Source organism: Manihot esculenta, chromosome 7 (assembly GCF_001659605.2).
Source record: "Manihot esculenta cultivar AM560-2 chromosome 7, M.esculenta_v8, whole genome shotgun sequence".
NCBI lineage: Eukaryota > Viridiplantae > Streptophyta > Magnoliopsida > Malpighiales > Euphorbiaceae > Manihot > Manihot esculenta.
In genome coordinates this window covers 1525126-1541843 of record NC_035167.2, presented here as the reverse complement: position 1 = coordinate 1541843, position 16718 = coordinate 1525126, and the positions used below count along the sequence as shown (strand labels likewise).

Here is a 16718-nt window from a genome sequence, read left to right as displayed (position 1 = left end):
AATTTTATCATTTTTCCCGTTTTACTTTGCTTACGATGCATCTTTTTCTTTATCATTGTTGAAAGTATCTGTACGTAATCTCCTCTCCAAGAGCCCTAACATTTTGAAGAGATCTTTAGGACATTATGGGGTGCACACTTGAGGATCAATGGTGTTATTAGAACTTTATCTGAACGTCATATTAATGACAAAAATCCCATGGATAATCAAGTTGACAACGAAAGATGTATGACATTGATCTTCGCCCAAAGAAAAACAAAAATGAATCTGTCAAAACACTGGTGGGCTAAAAACAAAATCTATATTTCTGAATACTACAAATATCAAAGTGAAAAAAAGGAACAATCGGCAACAAGTTCATTAAATATCCTGAGAACTATCCTTCACCTAATTGCTTCCAGAATTTGCATTTCTGTTAGCTGAGATTTTTGCAGGCAAGATGTAGGACTATGACCCAAAACCCTGTGGTTGCAGCCTAGGAAACAACATATTTTTGTGTACACTAAGGAAAGAAATAACAGCGCCCAAGGAGCATTACCACACCTGTGCAATGGAAAATGATTGTTTTTTTAACTTGATCTTGCACCCACACCCTGCCTCGTCTTTATCATTCTTTTGAGTGTTGCAAGCCAGAAGTTGCACTCATCCCACTCACTTGTCGTAAGAAGTACCTGTTTCAATGCAGAAATAATAGAATTACTAGCAGTTAGAGCGTGTGACCTACTACAGGTTTGCATATCAACATTGTCGACATAAAAGCATTCAGAATTTCTTAAACACACACCTGGATTTGCAGGGCTGTGCTAAAATCATTTTTATCTAACGCCTGGCACAGCTGAACAAGCTTGTCAGAAGCATTTTTTGATATATCCCCACTGTTGAGCTTTGCAAACAAGGCACCAAATTTCCTTGAATTGTCTTCTATTTCACGTTTTCGAGCTGGATTAGCACGTGAACCTCCCAAAGCTTCTGATGTCTCATTAAAAAGTCTTGTCAATGTTGTAATGACAGGTTTATGATGAGCTGCAGCAGATTATGTCAAAACAATTAACTAATCAGAAAAGCATTAGAATAGAAAACACATCAATTATTACTTCAAACATTACTGAAGAAAAAGTTTGGCCTCCCAAATTATATATCTAGCATAAATAAATACTACAGTTGTGAATGCTTCATGAGCTAGTCATTCTCAGGTGCAGCCATATTAACAAATTCTTGACAAGACTCCAAGCATTTTATTTTGCATGTCTAAGCACATCTAAATAAATTGTAAACAACAAACCGCAATGCTTTCATTTGTTTCTCTGTGATAATAGTTGCATCAACCATGTCAAAACTACAGTCCCCATAGAACAATCAATTACTAGAAGCATCAGACAGGCACCAGTCTAAACAGCATCAAACATCAGACTTGACTTAAATACTATATACATCTCTGTACTATAAACTTCATCTACTAGTAGTAGTAGAAGAGTCAAAGACAACTAAAGGGGGAAAAGCACTGAAAAAAATACCAAGGACAATAGAAGCTTTAATCAACAGAGACTTTTGTTAATACCAGGTACATTTGAAGTATCAACCGTCTGTACTGTAGGTGGTGGAGCAGGAGGCGCCACTGCTGGTTGTACTGCTGCTGATTGAGTAGGACTAGGAGGTTGCATTGAACTCATTCCAGGTCTTTGTACAACTCCAGAATTTGTTACAGGCCTAAATCCCATGGGTGTTGAAGTGGGGGCCATAACCTGTGGTATTTTATGGCCAGGCATGGGACCCACTTGAGAAGTAATAGGACCTTGTGAACCAGCTGGAGGTTGCACAGGGTGGTATGTAGCATTAGCAGTCCCCTGAAACAAGCACACAAAATGAGGTTAAATAAATTAAAAAAACTCTGCACGCAAAACTGAATTTGGGATTTTCCGTAGATGTACATACAGCATATAACTGAGAACCCAATGAGGGTTGCTGGTATTGCTCCGCATTTCTCAGAATAGGAACATTATTTGATGGAACAAAAGTCTTAACAGCTTGTTGAGCGGCAGCATGAGGTGGAGCAAAACTTGGCTACATGCAAAAAAGGGTGAAAAGTAATGTCATCTAATCAATAATCATATTATTAAAATAACCTTCAAATATAATGTGGTCTACATAGTGATATGGCAACAAATCCAATTAAAAATATTTTGAAAAACTAGTAAACAACACATACACTCGCACTTCTATACAGAAGCCCTACAACATTCAAATTAGTCTTCCTATGCAAAAAGGAAAAAAAAAAGTGTTCTCTAAGAGCTAAGATGATAATATTTTACCACATAGGTTGGCAAAGACAGGAACCTAAATATTAAAAGAATAGTCCAAAGCATTAAAAAAATTAGTCCATTTTTTTCTGAACTCGGAAACAAAAATTGCACCTTTATACAAGTTTACCCTTCCAATTAGCTATATTTTACATCAAGAATCAAGATGAACATTAACAATAAGAAAAATACCTGAGGGACTTGAGGTGCCTGAGATGGAATAAACATTCCAGGCTGTAGTGCAGGCTGATATGTTGCAGCCTGTGCTGCAGGTTGGTATGGAGTAGGAGCACCATATCCTCTTCCGTATGAAGGACCAAGAGTTTGTTGATAATTTTCACTGTATGGACTGCTAGGAACACTTTGATGAACTTGTGATGGTGCTGCTTCCTAAGCAACAAATGGTATCAAGTTAAAGCAATAACCGTCGTTTACGCTAGCATCATCATAATTCCACAATAAGAAATAAAATGTAATATGTAGGAGAGCAGCAAAGTGCCAAAGAACCCACCGAATAATAGTGCTGGGAGGGATCAGACGCACCAAAAACAGATTGTTCGGCATATGGTAACCCACGTTGCTGCTGAGAGTTTTCAAAAGCTGAAGTCTTGTCATTTTTATCTACATCAAAATCAATCAAATTATTTAATTGACATTTATTTCACCAAAGAGCTTTAGAGAGAGAGATACACACAACAAACCATTGAGGATCGCAAAGTTTAATCATAATATGGAACTCTTCACCAAATAACCTACCAGGTTCTGTGGATAGGGCAATACGATCTCGTAAGATCATAAGTTCAGGAGACAATTCCTCAGACCCTAAAAGTTTCAGGTATTCCATTGCTGTTGTTAAAAGCCCCTGACTGGCTAAAATTTCGGCATATTTCTCAACAAGCTTGCACAGAGATGCACTAAATCGCTTCTGACCACTTGCTAGTGCAAGGACAATAGTCTTCTCCATCAAATCCTAAAGGGAAGCAGATTTACCAAGCTTCAATAGAGAAGACAAATATTACCTGAAGAAGACAACATTTCGACCAATTGCAGTAAACTTACCTGAAGAAGTTCAACATATGATTTTCCTTTGCACTCAGTTGTCAAATGCCTCGACCAAATTTCAACAGTTTTATCTATATTCCCCGCACATATAAAACACAGAGTTGCAGCCAAAGTATTGCCAACGGCCATCAGCTTAGAAGCAAGTGAATTACACAGAAGACTCCATTCCTCATTCTGAGCGAACTGATCATCCATTATGATGAAAACATCACATACACTGTGCAAACGATAAGTAGCATTTTTTTTTTCTAATTCGTTCTTTTAGTTCCCCATTTTTTCCCTTTATGTGAGGCACATGAGAGCTATAACCAATTGCAGCAAAGTTGAAATCATCTCATGCATATTACTCGGAAGAAAAGGATCTCTAACACATCCTACTGTTGCTTTAGGTCAGTAATTACGCTATATAAATTATAGGAGTCCAAGAACTTACTGTACATAGAAGAGCAAGAGTTTCTTTCCAGTATTTGAGGGGCCTGGTGTTTACAAGTCTCATGAGATCATTGTTCACCATTGCAGATACAATCTGAAAGTGAAAACAGTAAATTGTAAAGTGAAATCCTCCAGTGAATCATGAAATGATATGATAGCCACCCCTAGTAACTCTTTATACATAAATGCATCTACACAAAATAAATAGCTTGGCTCCTTTAAAAGAAAGTAATGCAACATAAGAAGTTTAAAGATTGAGCTACCTTCAAGTAAGGTGACCGGCTCATCTTAAGGTATTGATCACGAGTATTCTCCCACAAGGAAGTACCACCAACATGAGCAATAACTAAAGCATCAGCAATTTTATTTGCAGCTATACACAGTGCAACAGCACCCTTGTAGTCCCCCACAACCAAAGCATGCTGGACGCTATCATCAAATGATGGATCAGCACTCTCCTCCAGTACATCTGGTTCATGTTTTATTTCTTCTGGATAAGGAGCTGAATTCCCAGCTCCAATGCCATCAGTAGAAGTAAATTTAGGTGTGCCAATTTTGGGGCTTGGGAGATTGTTAAAGAAATCTTCCCCATCGTCTACAGGGAAATCAGTGGCCTCTTTAACACTTCCAAATCCTACTTTATCAGTTGCTGTATCATCAAGCCGAATGGAATCTATTTGTTGGGAGATATCATTATGTAGATCTTCTTTCTCTTCAACAGGTACACTGAAACCAAGGTGGGCAAGCATCTTGGTCCTTGCTGTCCCATCTTCTTCAAACATAACTTTTAAGAAGCCCCAAGTTTCACGGTCATCCTCAGATCTGTTAATATAATTAACCAGACAGGTTGTGCAACAAGTCAATTTGCTAGAAGAAGAAGAAAACAATTTCACTATATCAAAAGGGGGGGGGGGGGGGATATCCAAGTCCCAGAAAAGAAGTCATACTCAGATTCTTGAGACTTTTTCTCACATAATGCTTTTAGTGATGACTTCTCCCCATTTTGTATGGCAGATTCAAATTCAGATGAACGACTCACCAAACTGTGCTCTGTGACTAAGTTATGCAAAAGGACCTAGGATAAAATAGCAGAGGATATTACAAATTAAAAAAAAAAAAAGAAAATTAAGGGAAAAGAGTATAAACCTCAATGCCAAAACCAAACATACCTCTGAAGCACCTGCAGCAGATGACTTTGGGTGAAATGATACAAGCTTTCCTCCAAAGCAAAAAGACACCCCAGCTGGACGTTTATACCATTTTGGAGCTCTTAGTGTGACTGCATAGAGAGGACGTCATATAAGAAGAAATGTTCAGAACTTAAAATCTCAAACAGATTATATATAACAGAAAGTATTATAAAAATACATAATGAAAAAATATCTTAAAAGGACAAGACATAAGACAATCTGTCAATGCATGTTGGGTAAGGAATAGGGGAAGTAATTTACTAAGTTTCTGACTAGGACAGGACCTACGACAGAAATTTTTTTAGCGGGACAATAATCTGAACATACAGATTTCCCATCCTTGCTTTCACCTCTGGCAAAATACAACAGGGAGGAGTTAATTCAAAACCCTCAAGTAAAACAAGACGACCTTTTCCATTATGCACTAGCAATGAAACTAATCTATTATTTAATTTCCTTCCAAGAAGATGACCATATAAATTTTGGATAAATATGAATTATATGTTTTTATATGTGATTAATTTGCTTAAACAAATGAGAACAGTACAACATAAAGATATATTAAAGTGGTTGTCAATGACCTCTGAAAGCAGAGGGGATCCAGCATTCTAGCTACAACTGGTGGCTAGTGGACTCCCGAGTGTCTGTGTTTCTTTTATGGTTCCCTAACCATTTTGCCAATTTGTAGATTGGAAAAATAATTTATTTCCCTTTCACCAGAAAAAGATTTTCTATTGATAAATTTTCCATGCTTATCCAACAATGCTATTGACGACATCTTCCATGAAAAAAAAAAGACAAATTGCCTTCTAAGAAGAGAAGACAATTAGCAGATGACAACAATGCTACCAATTTCCACAAGTCCTAGCTTGTCCAAAGCTTTGGCCAATATTATTAGAACCGAAAGCCAGAAATAGGATTTTAATCAACCAAACACCAAAATAATCTACATAGAGATCAAATTATTAAGAAAAGTTAGGTACAAGAAGCCACTGTTATAAACAAAAAATGCACTTTTATCATATGGCCCAATCAAACCATTATAGCCAAATTATAAATATATCTATACATATATACACCCCATTTGAATTGATAGCAAAACAAAATATACCAAACTGAACAATTACATGTTGATGTCTCAGCAACTCATAATGAAAAGCAAAAAAACTCCACAATGCTTCCAGACTAAACAAAATTACCTGCTCCAAAATCACTCTCCCCGGTACTATATTGACTGCAACCCTGAACAGTAAGATCCATCAGTAAAATAATTGGAATAGAATATAATCATTGTCAAAGTAGAAAAATCAACAGCAGAACTGCAAGCAAATTATATCCAATTCCAATTTCCAACATGCTTTCTGATTCTTCTTTAAATAAAAGGCATTCCAAACTGTTTCATTACCAGTCAAATTCTCATCCAACTCACAGTTTCAGCCACTGACATACAATTGGTTGCAAGTGCTAATAAGCTTGCAGCTGACTGAAAAGGAAGACAAATAAAAAAAATTTATACCTCAATATTGTAAATGCCAATCTTTCCATCAAACGAAGATGCTGAGATAACTCCTGGTATCTTTGGATACCAGTGTATATCAAAGTTCCAGTTGGCACCGGGAGGCAATTCACGGACAATCTATGCCAATTTTGAAAGAAAAATGTCAACAAAATGCAAGCACCATAACTAAATACAACAAACACTCAAACAAAGGAAATTTAACAGTCAATATAAAAGTTCAAAACTTCAAATAAGAAAATCTCAGGAATGCAAGAGAAAAGCAAATATCAATTAACTATCCAACCTCTCCAGTTATAGTGTTCCAGCAAATAGTTCGATTATCTTTAGCACAGGTAAGCAAATAGGAACTGTCACTAGGACACCATGACATTGCAATTACACCTGTTTCAAGAAATAAGTAAAAAAATATGATACCAACAATCATATGCATTCATTGGATTCCCAAATAATAAATGATTTTCAAAAGAAAGTAAAAAAGCATTAAACATCCAATAAAAACTACTGCCAAGAAAGAGGATAAAAGGGACGAAACAACAGAGATGTGCAGCCCGAAAGCCAAAAAAATTAACTTAAGACACCCAAAAGACATAAAATGAAGTCCTTCAACAAATATAGATATAATAATCTACAAACCATGTATTATTAATCCAATGAGTGTATGTGATAGTTAAATGCATTGTAAGAATTATGGGCAAGCTGAAACTTTAAAAAGATATTTAAAATATGAACAAGATATCATCGTGAAATTAAGAGATATTTGATCAGACTGTAACATACCCTTAGTGTGGCCCACAAACTCTTTCACAGGTGTCATTGTGTTCCTCATATCCCAAAGCTGCTTGAGAAGAATTTTATGAATTAGAATATCTTTGCATAAATTAATTCCAACAAATATACAAAATCATTACCCGCAAAGCTGGAGAGCTGTCCTCATCAGATGCAATAATAAGCTGAGTGGCAACATCAGGATGCCACTGTAGGACAGAACACCTCCTTCTAACTGAATCTTCAACACTATGAAATTATACATACAGCATCAGCTTACTTTGAAGTACAAAAAATATATATATATTATTAGTGTCATGCAGAGATGATTAAACTATCTGCAAAATTTAGTGGAAAGCAACTTACGATATCACTGGTTTCTGCTTCTTTAAGTCCCATACAACTGCAAAATCAATAAATATTCAGTTCTCCAATCCATTATATAATAATGAAAAAAATCAATAAAATGTGGGCCCACTTTGCTTCCTTACCAGTTATTCCATTGAGGGAAGTGGATGCCAATATATGTTGAACTTTGCTGTTCCATGAAACATAAGAAATTTCACCTTGGGCAGCAGCACCACTACCCTGCAAAAGATTCAACAAGTTTGACAAATAAAATAACAAAAATGAACAACTAGGAAAACGTCAAGAGAATGCTCTTGCAGATTGAACCAAAAGAAAGAGAAAAGAGAAAGAGGAGGCAGGGGGAAGAAAGAAAGAAATGGAAACCAGGTGCAGTATAAAGAAGCCTCTCAAAGCAAGTTAAGCAATACAATTATACAACAAACCACATGCAAAAGCAATATGGTAAGAAGATCTGAACAAAGTAATAATGCAACAAATTGCAGCAAACCTCCTAAAAAAATCTCCACTACAATATCACAAACCCTTCTACCCAATCTCCACTACATCAAGAATAAATCTCAAGCTAATATAGATGTTACAAATTTTAGAAATGGAAAACATCATCCCATGCCACTACAGAAATTATGAAATGCATAAAAAGCTAATGTAAAGCTTCAACATTGAGATTAAGCATACAACAGCCACACAATGTCTACCACTGCCACCATAGAAATGCTAAACCATCCATCATATATATTATCAAGCAGCCACGACAGGATCTTATCTGTAATCATGCTCCAACACATTTAAGTTCAAGATATAAAAATGGATTTTGCATTTGCAAAACCAATGTGGGTCGCACCAATCACTCCAGTCACAATTTGCTGGATGAACTTGAAATGCTTTTAGGAGAGTGTGACTGGATTCTGATATTATAGCATCATGATTTTCAATACTTATCATTTATGCACCACAGCTGTTCACTTCTCCAAATTCAAGTGTCGAATTAACGAGATTTCTTCACTTCAAGGCAAGAAGCATCATGCAAGCTCCTACATTTCAACTAAAGAAAGATTCCTAAAAAGCTTTGATGAGAATTAAGATTTTCCTGTCCTAATTTTCCTGCCAAATTCAAACTGCAACGAGATCATATTTTTTCTTCCAAATTAAAACTGCACTTGAACCATATTCTACCTGCATAGAACCTCAAAAAAATTTTATGAAAGGGGAGGGGCAAAAACAAGAATTTGTCCAACCACACCCATATTAGCTCCTGCTAATTTCAAAGGCAATTTCATTTAAACTACATTTGCTAAACCCCAAAATTTTACTCCAATGATAAAAAAGCCAGAATATAATCCCTTTCTGTTTATTTCTAAAACTTCCAGCCAGCACTTCCTTTGATCTCATATCTAAACAACTCCAAATCCTTCGCAACCAATTGAACAGGGCTTTCCGCAGTGCACAAAGGACTGAATGATCAACACCCCTCCCCATAACAGAGACCAAAAAAGAATAGCCTTAAGCTATCCATATTGATTCCAGTAGCAGTAACCAAGGAGTTAATTTTTCCCCTCATATAGTCTACAATGAAGACATGTCACTGGAAATCTCACATGGATTGGTATCAGGTACTTGAGCAGAAAACCTTATGTTTATGTAGCTATGAAGTTTACATCAAAAAGTGTTTCTTTTCAGCAGCAACAGCAGGATTCAAGAAATATCTCATTTTCGGAACAAATACTCATGCTCACAAAAAACTTTTAAACAATTAAAAGCTTCAAACTCAGAGTACCTTTAGAGGAGGGAAATGAGAAGGTTCTGAAGGTGCAGCCAAATCCCAGATGCAAATTTCACCATCATCAGCACCAGATGCAAGTAAGTTTGGGGTAAAGGTATTAAATTCAAGACCACGAACCTGACATACAGAAAAAAGGAGCAGGCAAGCCAAGCAACCATCATATACCTTGGATATGATAGAGCCAATCAATAACCAATAACAATGAAGTTTATTGTAGAAGAACTTACAGGCCCTTTATGATTCGACAGATGTCCAACGAGAGCACTTTCACTACTCTCCGAACTGGGAAAAAAAACAAATTGATAAGAATAAGGCTTCATTCAGCAAAAGGTAGGACTTCTATCCATATCTTCTGTTCTGAAAAAAAGACAACTATACAATGCAGAGGATACTAATTATATATGCTTTTTCAGTGGCTTGAAAGAAACAAAGAACTTTTAAGCCAAAGAAATAAACAGTCAGGTGAAGCATCATTGCAAGTGTCCTATATCACCAAGCTTAGATCAACAATAAACAAACAGACAAACATGCCAAGAAAATAGCAGCTGCCAACAAACAACATTCAAACACACATGAGATAATAAAAGCACAAAATTTTACGATTTAAGCTTTGTGGTTATTGGGGAAAAAAGTAACCTTCATAATGAAGAAAAAATATGACCTTCCTTACTTGTTGCTATTTATTAGAGCTAAGATTCTCAAATTCTTATCCTCTTTATTTACCAACTATAACTTAGTCAATTGTACATCCATAATTTCCAAAAATGTGCCTCTGAACTTATGTGTACTTAAATGCGATGTTACTCAAGAAAGTCAAGTTTATTGAGAGGAAGAGAGGCAACTTTCATTTAACATTACAGCACCAAATCAAATTGTAATGTTCACATTTAAGAGTTCATAATTCATAGAATATAATTGTACTTTATTAATGCAGTTGGTGGTATCATTCAATGGTTAAAAGCAAATCACATAGGCATATAGTGAAAAACCCAAGGATATAAGCAAAACCAGCAACAAAGAACAAACAAAGAGAGAACTATAGAGAATCTCTTGCTCTTGGGATGCTAATGCACATGCCGAGAGGCCCCTAAAAGGCACGTGTAGTACCTAGATAAATCATAAATGCCTCAGGATGGAGCCTAACATTTACATTTGCTTGGAAAGCATGAAAAGCCTAAGATGCCCTCACCTGTCTCTATTGAAGGTGTTTATACATAAGGGTAATTTTGGATGAAAGTACAATATTTCAATCTAACAGCAGGGACTTTTTATTAGACCTATTAAAATCATAGGGATGTCTTAATATATTTTTCAAAATCCAAGAACTAACTAGTTAATTTTTCCCATACCTAAATAGTAATTTTCACTAATATAAAATATAATGTCTAGAGAACCCTCAATCCAATTAAAGCATAATTTTCAGTGTCCAATTACCACCTATCTAGCAACCTATTAACCATATAAACTCCAAAATCTCCTAATTCCCCAATCCCCAATTCTCAATTTGACACAAAATTCAAAACAACAAAAAACTAAGTAAAATACTTCAAAGTGCAATGACAGACAATAAAGGATAAAAAAAAAAATGAAATTTTGAGAAATTCATCAGCATTTCAATCCGACAAAATCTGCCTAATCACCAGGCCAATATCTAGGCATGGACCACTTATAAAACTCCACTCTTTGTCCTTTGATCCCCCATTTAACAAACTATCAAAACCCCATCTAGAGGTTCCAAAATTTTACATTATTTTCCAATTAACAGTTAGATTGTGATACAGCAGAAAAAATCAATTTGATTTATGAAGACAGAAGCGAATGCTTATCCAAATTGAACAGCAACATAGTTCAATTCCATGTGGTTGGCATTATCCAGAAATGCATCTACCATTAGGTAATATTCACAACTCCATATCCTTCCCCGGAATTCAAAACAAACAAAAAGAAAACCTCAACTCAAACTTTAGAAGCAAGCAACTAGATTATAATTACGTAAAAGATGAAGGGAAAGGATAGGAGACTATCTTTTCATAGAACATAAAAATAATGAACTACTTGAATTTTCAATTCCACATGCTTAATATTCAAAATTGCCAACCTCCTAGTTGAAAATGATATGAAGTGAAATCATTCCAGTTTGTAGTGTGGAGGCATCAACACGCAGACTTCGAATTCGAATTCAGAAAGTAATCAAATGATGCCATCATCAGTTAAAAGCGACAGACATTAATGCTAACGCGGTGATTGAACCAGATCTCAGAATAACCCCTAAACAACATCCAATACCCCCAAATTTTCTCATTTACTGGCAATTTCGAGGCCAACTCAACTTAAACAGCAATTAAATAATAATCACATTCAAATCACGAAAATGGAACACATATAACGAGTAAAGGCTTGCTTCGAATTACCGAATCAGATTCAGAGGATTCCAAATATCAATACCACCGTCAACAAGCCCACCCGCAATGAGTCCGAGAGAGTACTGGTCAGAGCCGGATCCATTTCTACCCCAAGCAAGCCTGTTAAATCTTTCGGAACTCTGAAACTCGCCAACCAAAGGAAGATCACGATCATCCGATTGGAAGTCAAGCTTGAAGATCTCAAGACTAGCGAACGAGCTGAAGGATAGATCCACAGCTCCCGCCATCGTCCCTGCTGCTATGTACGGTGCATCCGGCGCCAGAGCCACCGACGCCGATCTATTCACCGATTTTATACAAGCCATAGTAATAAAACCGCCAAAAAACCAGAAGGGAAATCAACAGAATTCTACCTCCCCTATCAAACCAACGTAAAAAAAGGGGGAAAACGCCAATTCAAATATAGAAATGGAGAGAGAAAGTGGATCTGAGATTGAGAAGTTTAAGAATTGAAGAAATGGGAGATTAATTTAGGTTTTGATCTGATAAGGGATTTTGACACTAGCGTTATCTGGCTCTCTGCTCTCTCTCGTTCGCTCTGGTTCTCGTTCTGTCTGATACAATTTAGCGAAATTTTTCTTTTTTATTTTTGCATATTGTGGGGTTTTAGTTTCCGAGTTTCGGATTTAACTCGGACTATGTAGGGCTATGATTGTCTACGGAAACGACAATGCTACACTCGTTTTTTATTAGTTGTGTGTTAGATTAGTGAGAAATTAACGGTAATTAGCGTCTGTTTTGTACTCGCCACGATGACGTGTTGAAGGCAGTTACAGAGAGTTATAGTTCCAGAAGATTAGACCCTATGAGAGAGACCTCCTTTACTTGTCATGCTTCCAATAGGCCATTGACAAGTGTCAATAAAATTTTTATATTTTTTAAAAAATAAAAAATAATCCCAAAGGTGATTAAAGAAATGCAAACTTTAAATTTATAATATACTCTCATTTTCATATTTTTTTTATTATCTCAAAATTATTATTTATTTTTTTAATTATAATAATATATAAATTAATTATTATAATTTCATTTTATTTTATTTTATTTTTAAAATATTTTTAACATTTAATAAAATTTAATATACTTAAAATAAATATAATTAAAAAAATATATTTTTAATATATATAAAAAAATAAAATAAATAAAAATTATAAACCGAATAAAATATATAAAACCAATAAGGAAGATAAACAAAAAATTATTAAAAATACTTTTATTTAGATATAATGATTATAAACTTATTTTTATTTAAAAAAAATTTAATTTAGTTTAATTAAATAGTCAGAGAATTTAGATTAAAACTTAATTATATTCAATTAAAATTTTATTACAATTTCAAATAAATTATAAAATAATTAAAATAAAAATCCATTTAAAAATTATAAAAAAATTAATTCAATGGATTTTGATTGGATTCAAAACAAAATCCCTTCATTTTAAAAAAATCATATCCATGAATTAAAGTTTATTAGTGTTAGAAAAATAAAATTTTTAATGATAAATATTTAAATTTAAAAAAAATATATAAAAAATACATTGTAATTTTACTCTAAAAAACTCATTTCCATTTTAGAATTTATAATTCAATAGGTGTGAAATAGTATATTAATATTATACTGCTAACTAAATTTTTTGATGGCATAGTAATTAAAATATAATTAATAATTAAAAAATATAAATATAAAAAATTATTAAAATTTATAATTTAATTTATATTAAATTAATATTTTATAATATCACTTTCATATTATATTTTTAACTGCATTTAAAAATTATTATATTTTAATTGATATTTAAAAATTATTTTTTTTATGATAATGTATATCAAAAGTGGTATTTAAAAATTATTTTTTATAATAATGTATATCACAAATACTAATTTGACGCCGAATTAAACCGAATATTATAAAATTACATATTGAAAAAACTCAATCACCTCTTTATATAGAGAGGTTCTGAATCTTATAATACAAACACAAATGAAGATACATAATGAAACACACCCCAGAAAATTCAGTTACAATTCTTTAGGGAAGAAGAAAAAAAAACCTGAATTAAGAAATTCTCATCAAGTAGAAGTCTTTGGCTGCGCGTAATCATCAACATCAACGGGAGGATTATGCTTGTCAATGGGAAGCTTTATTGTGCCGAGAGAAGAAGCACGAACAAGCTTAAGATTCTCGCAGTTGCAAATCTCGATCATGAACCCATCTGGGTCATTGAAAAATAGTTGATCTATTTTTGTTCCACTTTCATCTTCTACTGTTCTCTTCATGTACTTCACTTTCATCTCCTTCAATCTTTTCTCCATTTCTTCCATGTCTTCACACTATAATATGCAACATATTGCTATGTAATTATATAACCAGAACTATTAAATTTAATAAAATTTATAAATTAATCCCTACAGTAAAAAATTGTATAATAAATTTTCCTAAAATATATCAACCAAACCTGGAAAGAGATGTGGTTGTCCATGGGGTCTAAGTCATGGTGAGCATCAGGCAATCTGTCTTCATCTTTGGCTTGAACCAGGTGAATCCCAACGCCATAATTGAACAACCAAGCTCCTTCAAAATCAAAAGCTTGTGGCCTCTCGATAAGCACCATGCCAAGAACCTTTGTGTAGAAATCAATAGACTCTTTCACGTTCCTGCAAAGCCTTGACACATGGTTCAATGCCATTAGAGGAGGCTCCTCCTGCTGGCGGTGGTCGTGGCGGCGGCGACGGCTTTCTTCTTTCCCTTCTTCCTCCTTCTCATTGCTTCTATCCTTCCTCTTCTCTTCTTTGTTTTCCATTATGGACTATGCAATAGTAGAACGACGGTTTGAATGGAGTTTGTGTTTTAAATTTGTATTTGACCGTCTAGTTTTGGGCCGGTTTCGAGTTGAAATCGTTGATTCTTCGAGCTTCAAATGGTTTCGGTTCGAAAACATTTCATTCCGTTATAATTTTGATATAATTTTAGTTTGAGATTTTTTAAATTACAATAAAAATCAAATAATTAATAAAAAATTATTACATTCATATATAAATTCACTAATTAATTTATTAAAATTTTTAAAACAATATTAATTATTTCTTTTCATTAATTTTTTTTGAAAGGATAAGAAAACTTCATTAATTCAAAGAGAATAGAGAAACAATATGAGAACGAGGGACATCAACTCAAACTCCTTTTACCTGACTCAGAATGAGCCGATGTTGCTAGAATATGAGCGACATCATTTACAGATCTATGAACAAAAACACACTTTGTTTTTTTATAACTAGATAAAAACAGTTTACAATCTCGAACCAAAAGGACAAAAAACGATAAATCATCCAATAAAGTATAATTAACTGAAAACCCTAGCTGCTTTGCCCTATTCTGTTTCGTCGCTTTATATTACACATCTCACCGAATCTCAATCCTCCTCCCGACCACACACAATCAACCAGAGGTTCGTTTTGTTTATCATCTTCAATAATCTGAACTCAAATGGCACAACTTCCTTTCTAATATTGTGTTTGTAGCTACTGATTGTGATCACTTGATTTCACATATAATTGGGCAAATCAAGTTGTCGAGAGGGACAGAAAGACAAGTACCTGAGCATTCAATTCGAAAAGGACTCGATCACATCCATACTCTTTAATCCAGCTCAATACTTTCCGAAATGTCATAATTTCAGCACATTTTGCATCCATGTGGCTATAAAAAAAAGTCTGTTTTAACAGTCACAAAACTCCCATCATCATTTCGAATTACACAATCAAAGTCTATTGAACCTCATTGCAATCTTAAAGAGGCGTCAATATACACTTTTCATTAATCTTAATTATTAAACATAAAAAAATAAAAATATATTATATAAAAAATTAATTAATAGATATTTTTATAAATAATTTTTAGTGACCGTTGAACCTTTGACACCAAGCTGAAGTCGAGTTCTGAAAAAAGAGATAGAAACAAAATACATTAGAATTCACTAAGCAAACCAATCCATTAAAAATCATCCAATTTGCGACTAAAGTAGGTCGGTCAGACTGAAGATTCGGACCTGCCAGAAGGGAGTCTAGCTCATTTGATGTGACGGAGAGTAAGAGAGCAGGTCCAATTATGCTGTAACCCTATCAGTACAGGTACCGAAGGAAAATTAAATGGCTACCAATGAGGATAAACAAGCAAGTTGGTCAGATTGAGGATTCGGATATGCTAAAAGGGAGTCTAACTTATTTGATGTAATGGAGAGTAGGAGAGCAACGGAAGGAAATTAAATGGCCGCTGAGGAGAATGGATAAGTAGATATGCCCGTAGCTACAGATGTATATGACGGAAATAAATGGCATTGTAGCAGAGTAATAATTATGCGTCATTAGAGAATAAGAAAAAAAAATAAAAAAGGATAGTGTTGCTTTTCGAACTAAATTTTTTTACACATAAAAAATCTTATTTCTCAATGTCATATTATTAATTATCATTATATAAATTAAATAGTAAAAATATTTATTAATTATAAATAATTGAATGATTAATTTTATATTTTTAAAAAATTTGAAAATTTTAATATATTTTTAAAAAATAAATAAATAATTAATTTTTTTATAATATAAAAATTAATAGTAAATTTTTTAAATAAATTGCAGAGAAACAAATTAACCATTAAAATTTTTTTAAAAAAAATCAATTTCAGTCCTGTTTTAATGGGAGATAGCAGTAACCAGCCTCCTATTAGGCAGTTTGTCCCATTTATAAACCGAAACCATTTCACTGATTTATTTCAAGTTTGATTCGAGTTGATCTAAACTGAAACATGGCCAAGTGTACACTATCCATGCTCACACGCTTTGTGATGACGACACGTGTGGGAATAGTGCATTGAGACTCTGTACGTGGG

General features: G+C 34.0%; 2 protein-coding genes across 2 annotated transcripts; both read right to left on the bottom strand.

Annotated features, from left to right (window-relative positions):
• Nucleotides 1-211: 211 nt before the first annotated feature.
• LOC110618779 (protein transport protein SEC31 homolog B) lies at nt 212-12440 on the bottom strand. Its single transcript, XM_021762022.2, has 22 exons — nt 11826-12440; nt 9642-9696; nt 9409-9531; nt 7757-7853; nt 7632-7668; nt 7409-7514; nt 7278-7335; nt 6784-6881; nt 6498-6617; nt 6181-6223; nt 4961-5070; nt 4739-4866; nt 4055-4613; nt 3793-3885; nt 3357-3542; nt 3054-3267; nt 2809-2918; nt 2490-2687; nt 1933-2061; nt 1559-1844; nt 785-1023; nt 212-671 (listed from the first exon to the last, which is right to left on the bottom strand). The coding sequence occupies exons 1-22, from the start codon at nt 12140-12142 to the stop codon at nt 570-572; spliced, it is 3408 nt and encodes a 1135-aa protein (XP_021617714.1). The 5' UTR covers nt 12143-12440; the 3' UTR covers nt 212-569.
• A 1465-nt stretch (nt 12441-13905) lies between these two features.
• Nucleotides 13906-14636, bottom strand: LOC110619558 (lactoylglutathione lyase). The gene is made up of 2 exons (XM_021763069.1): nt 14292-14636; nt 13906-14166 (listed from the first exon to the last, which is right to left on the bottom strand). Exons 1-2 carry the CDS (start codon nt 14634-14636, stop codon nt 13906-13908), a joined length of 606 nt encoding a protein of 201 aa, XP_021618761.1.
• Nucleotides 14637-16718: the final 2082 nt, after the last annotated feature.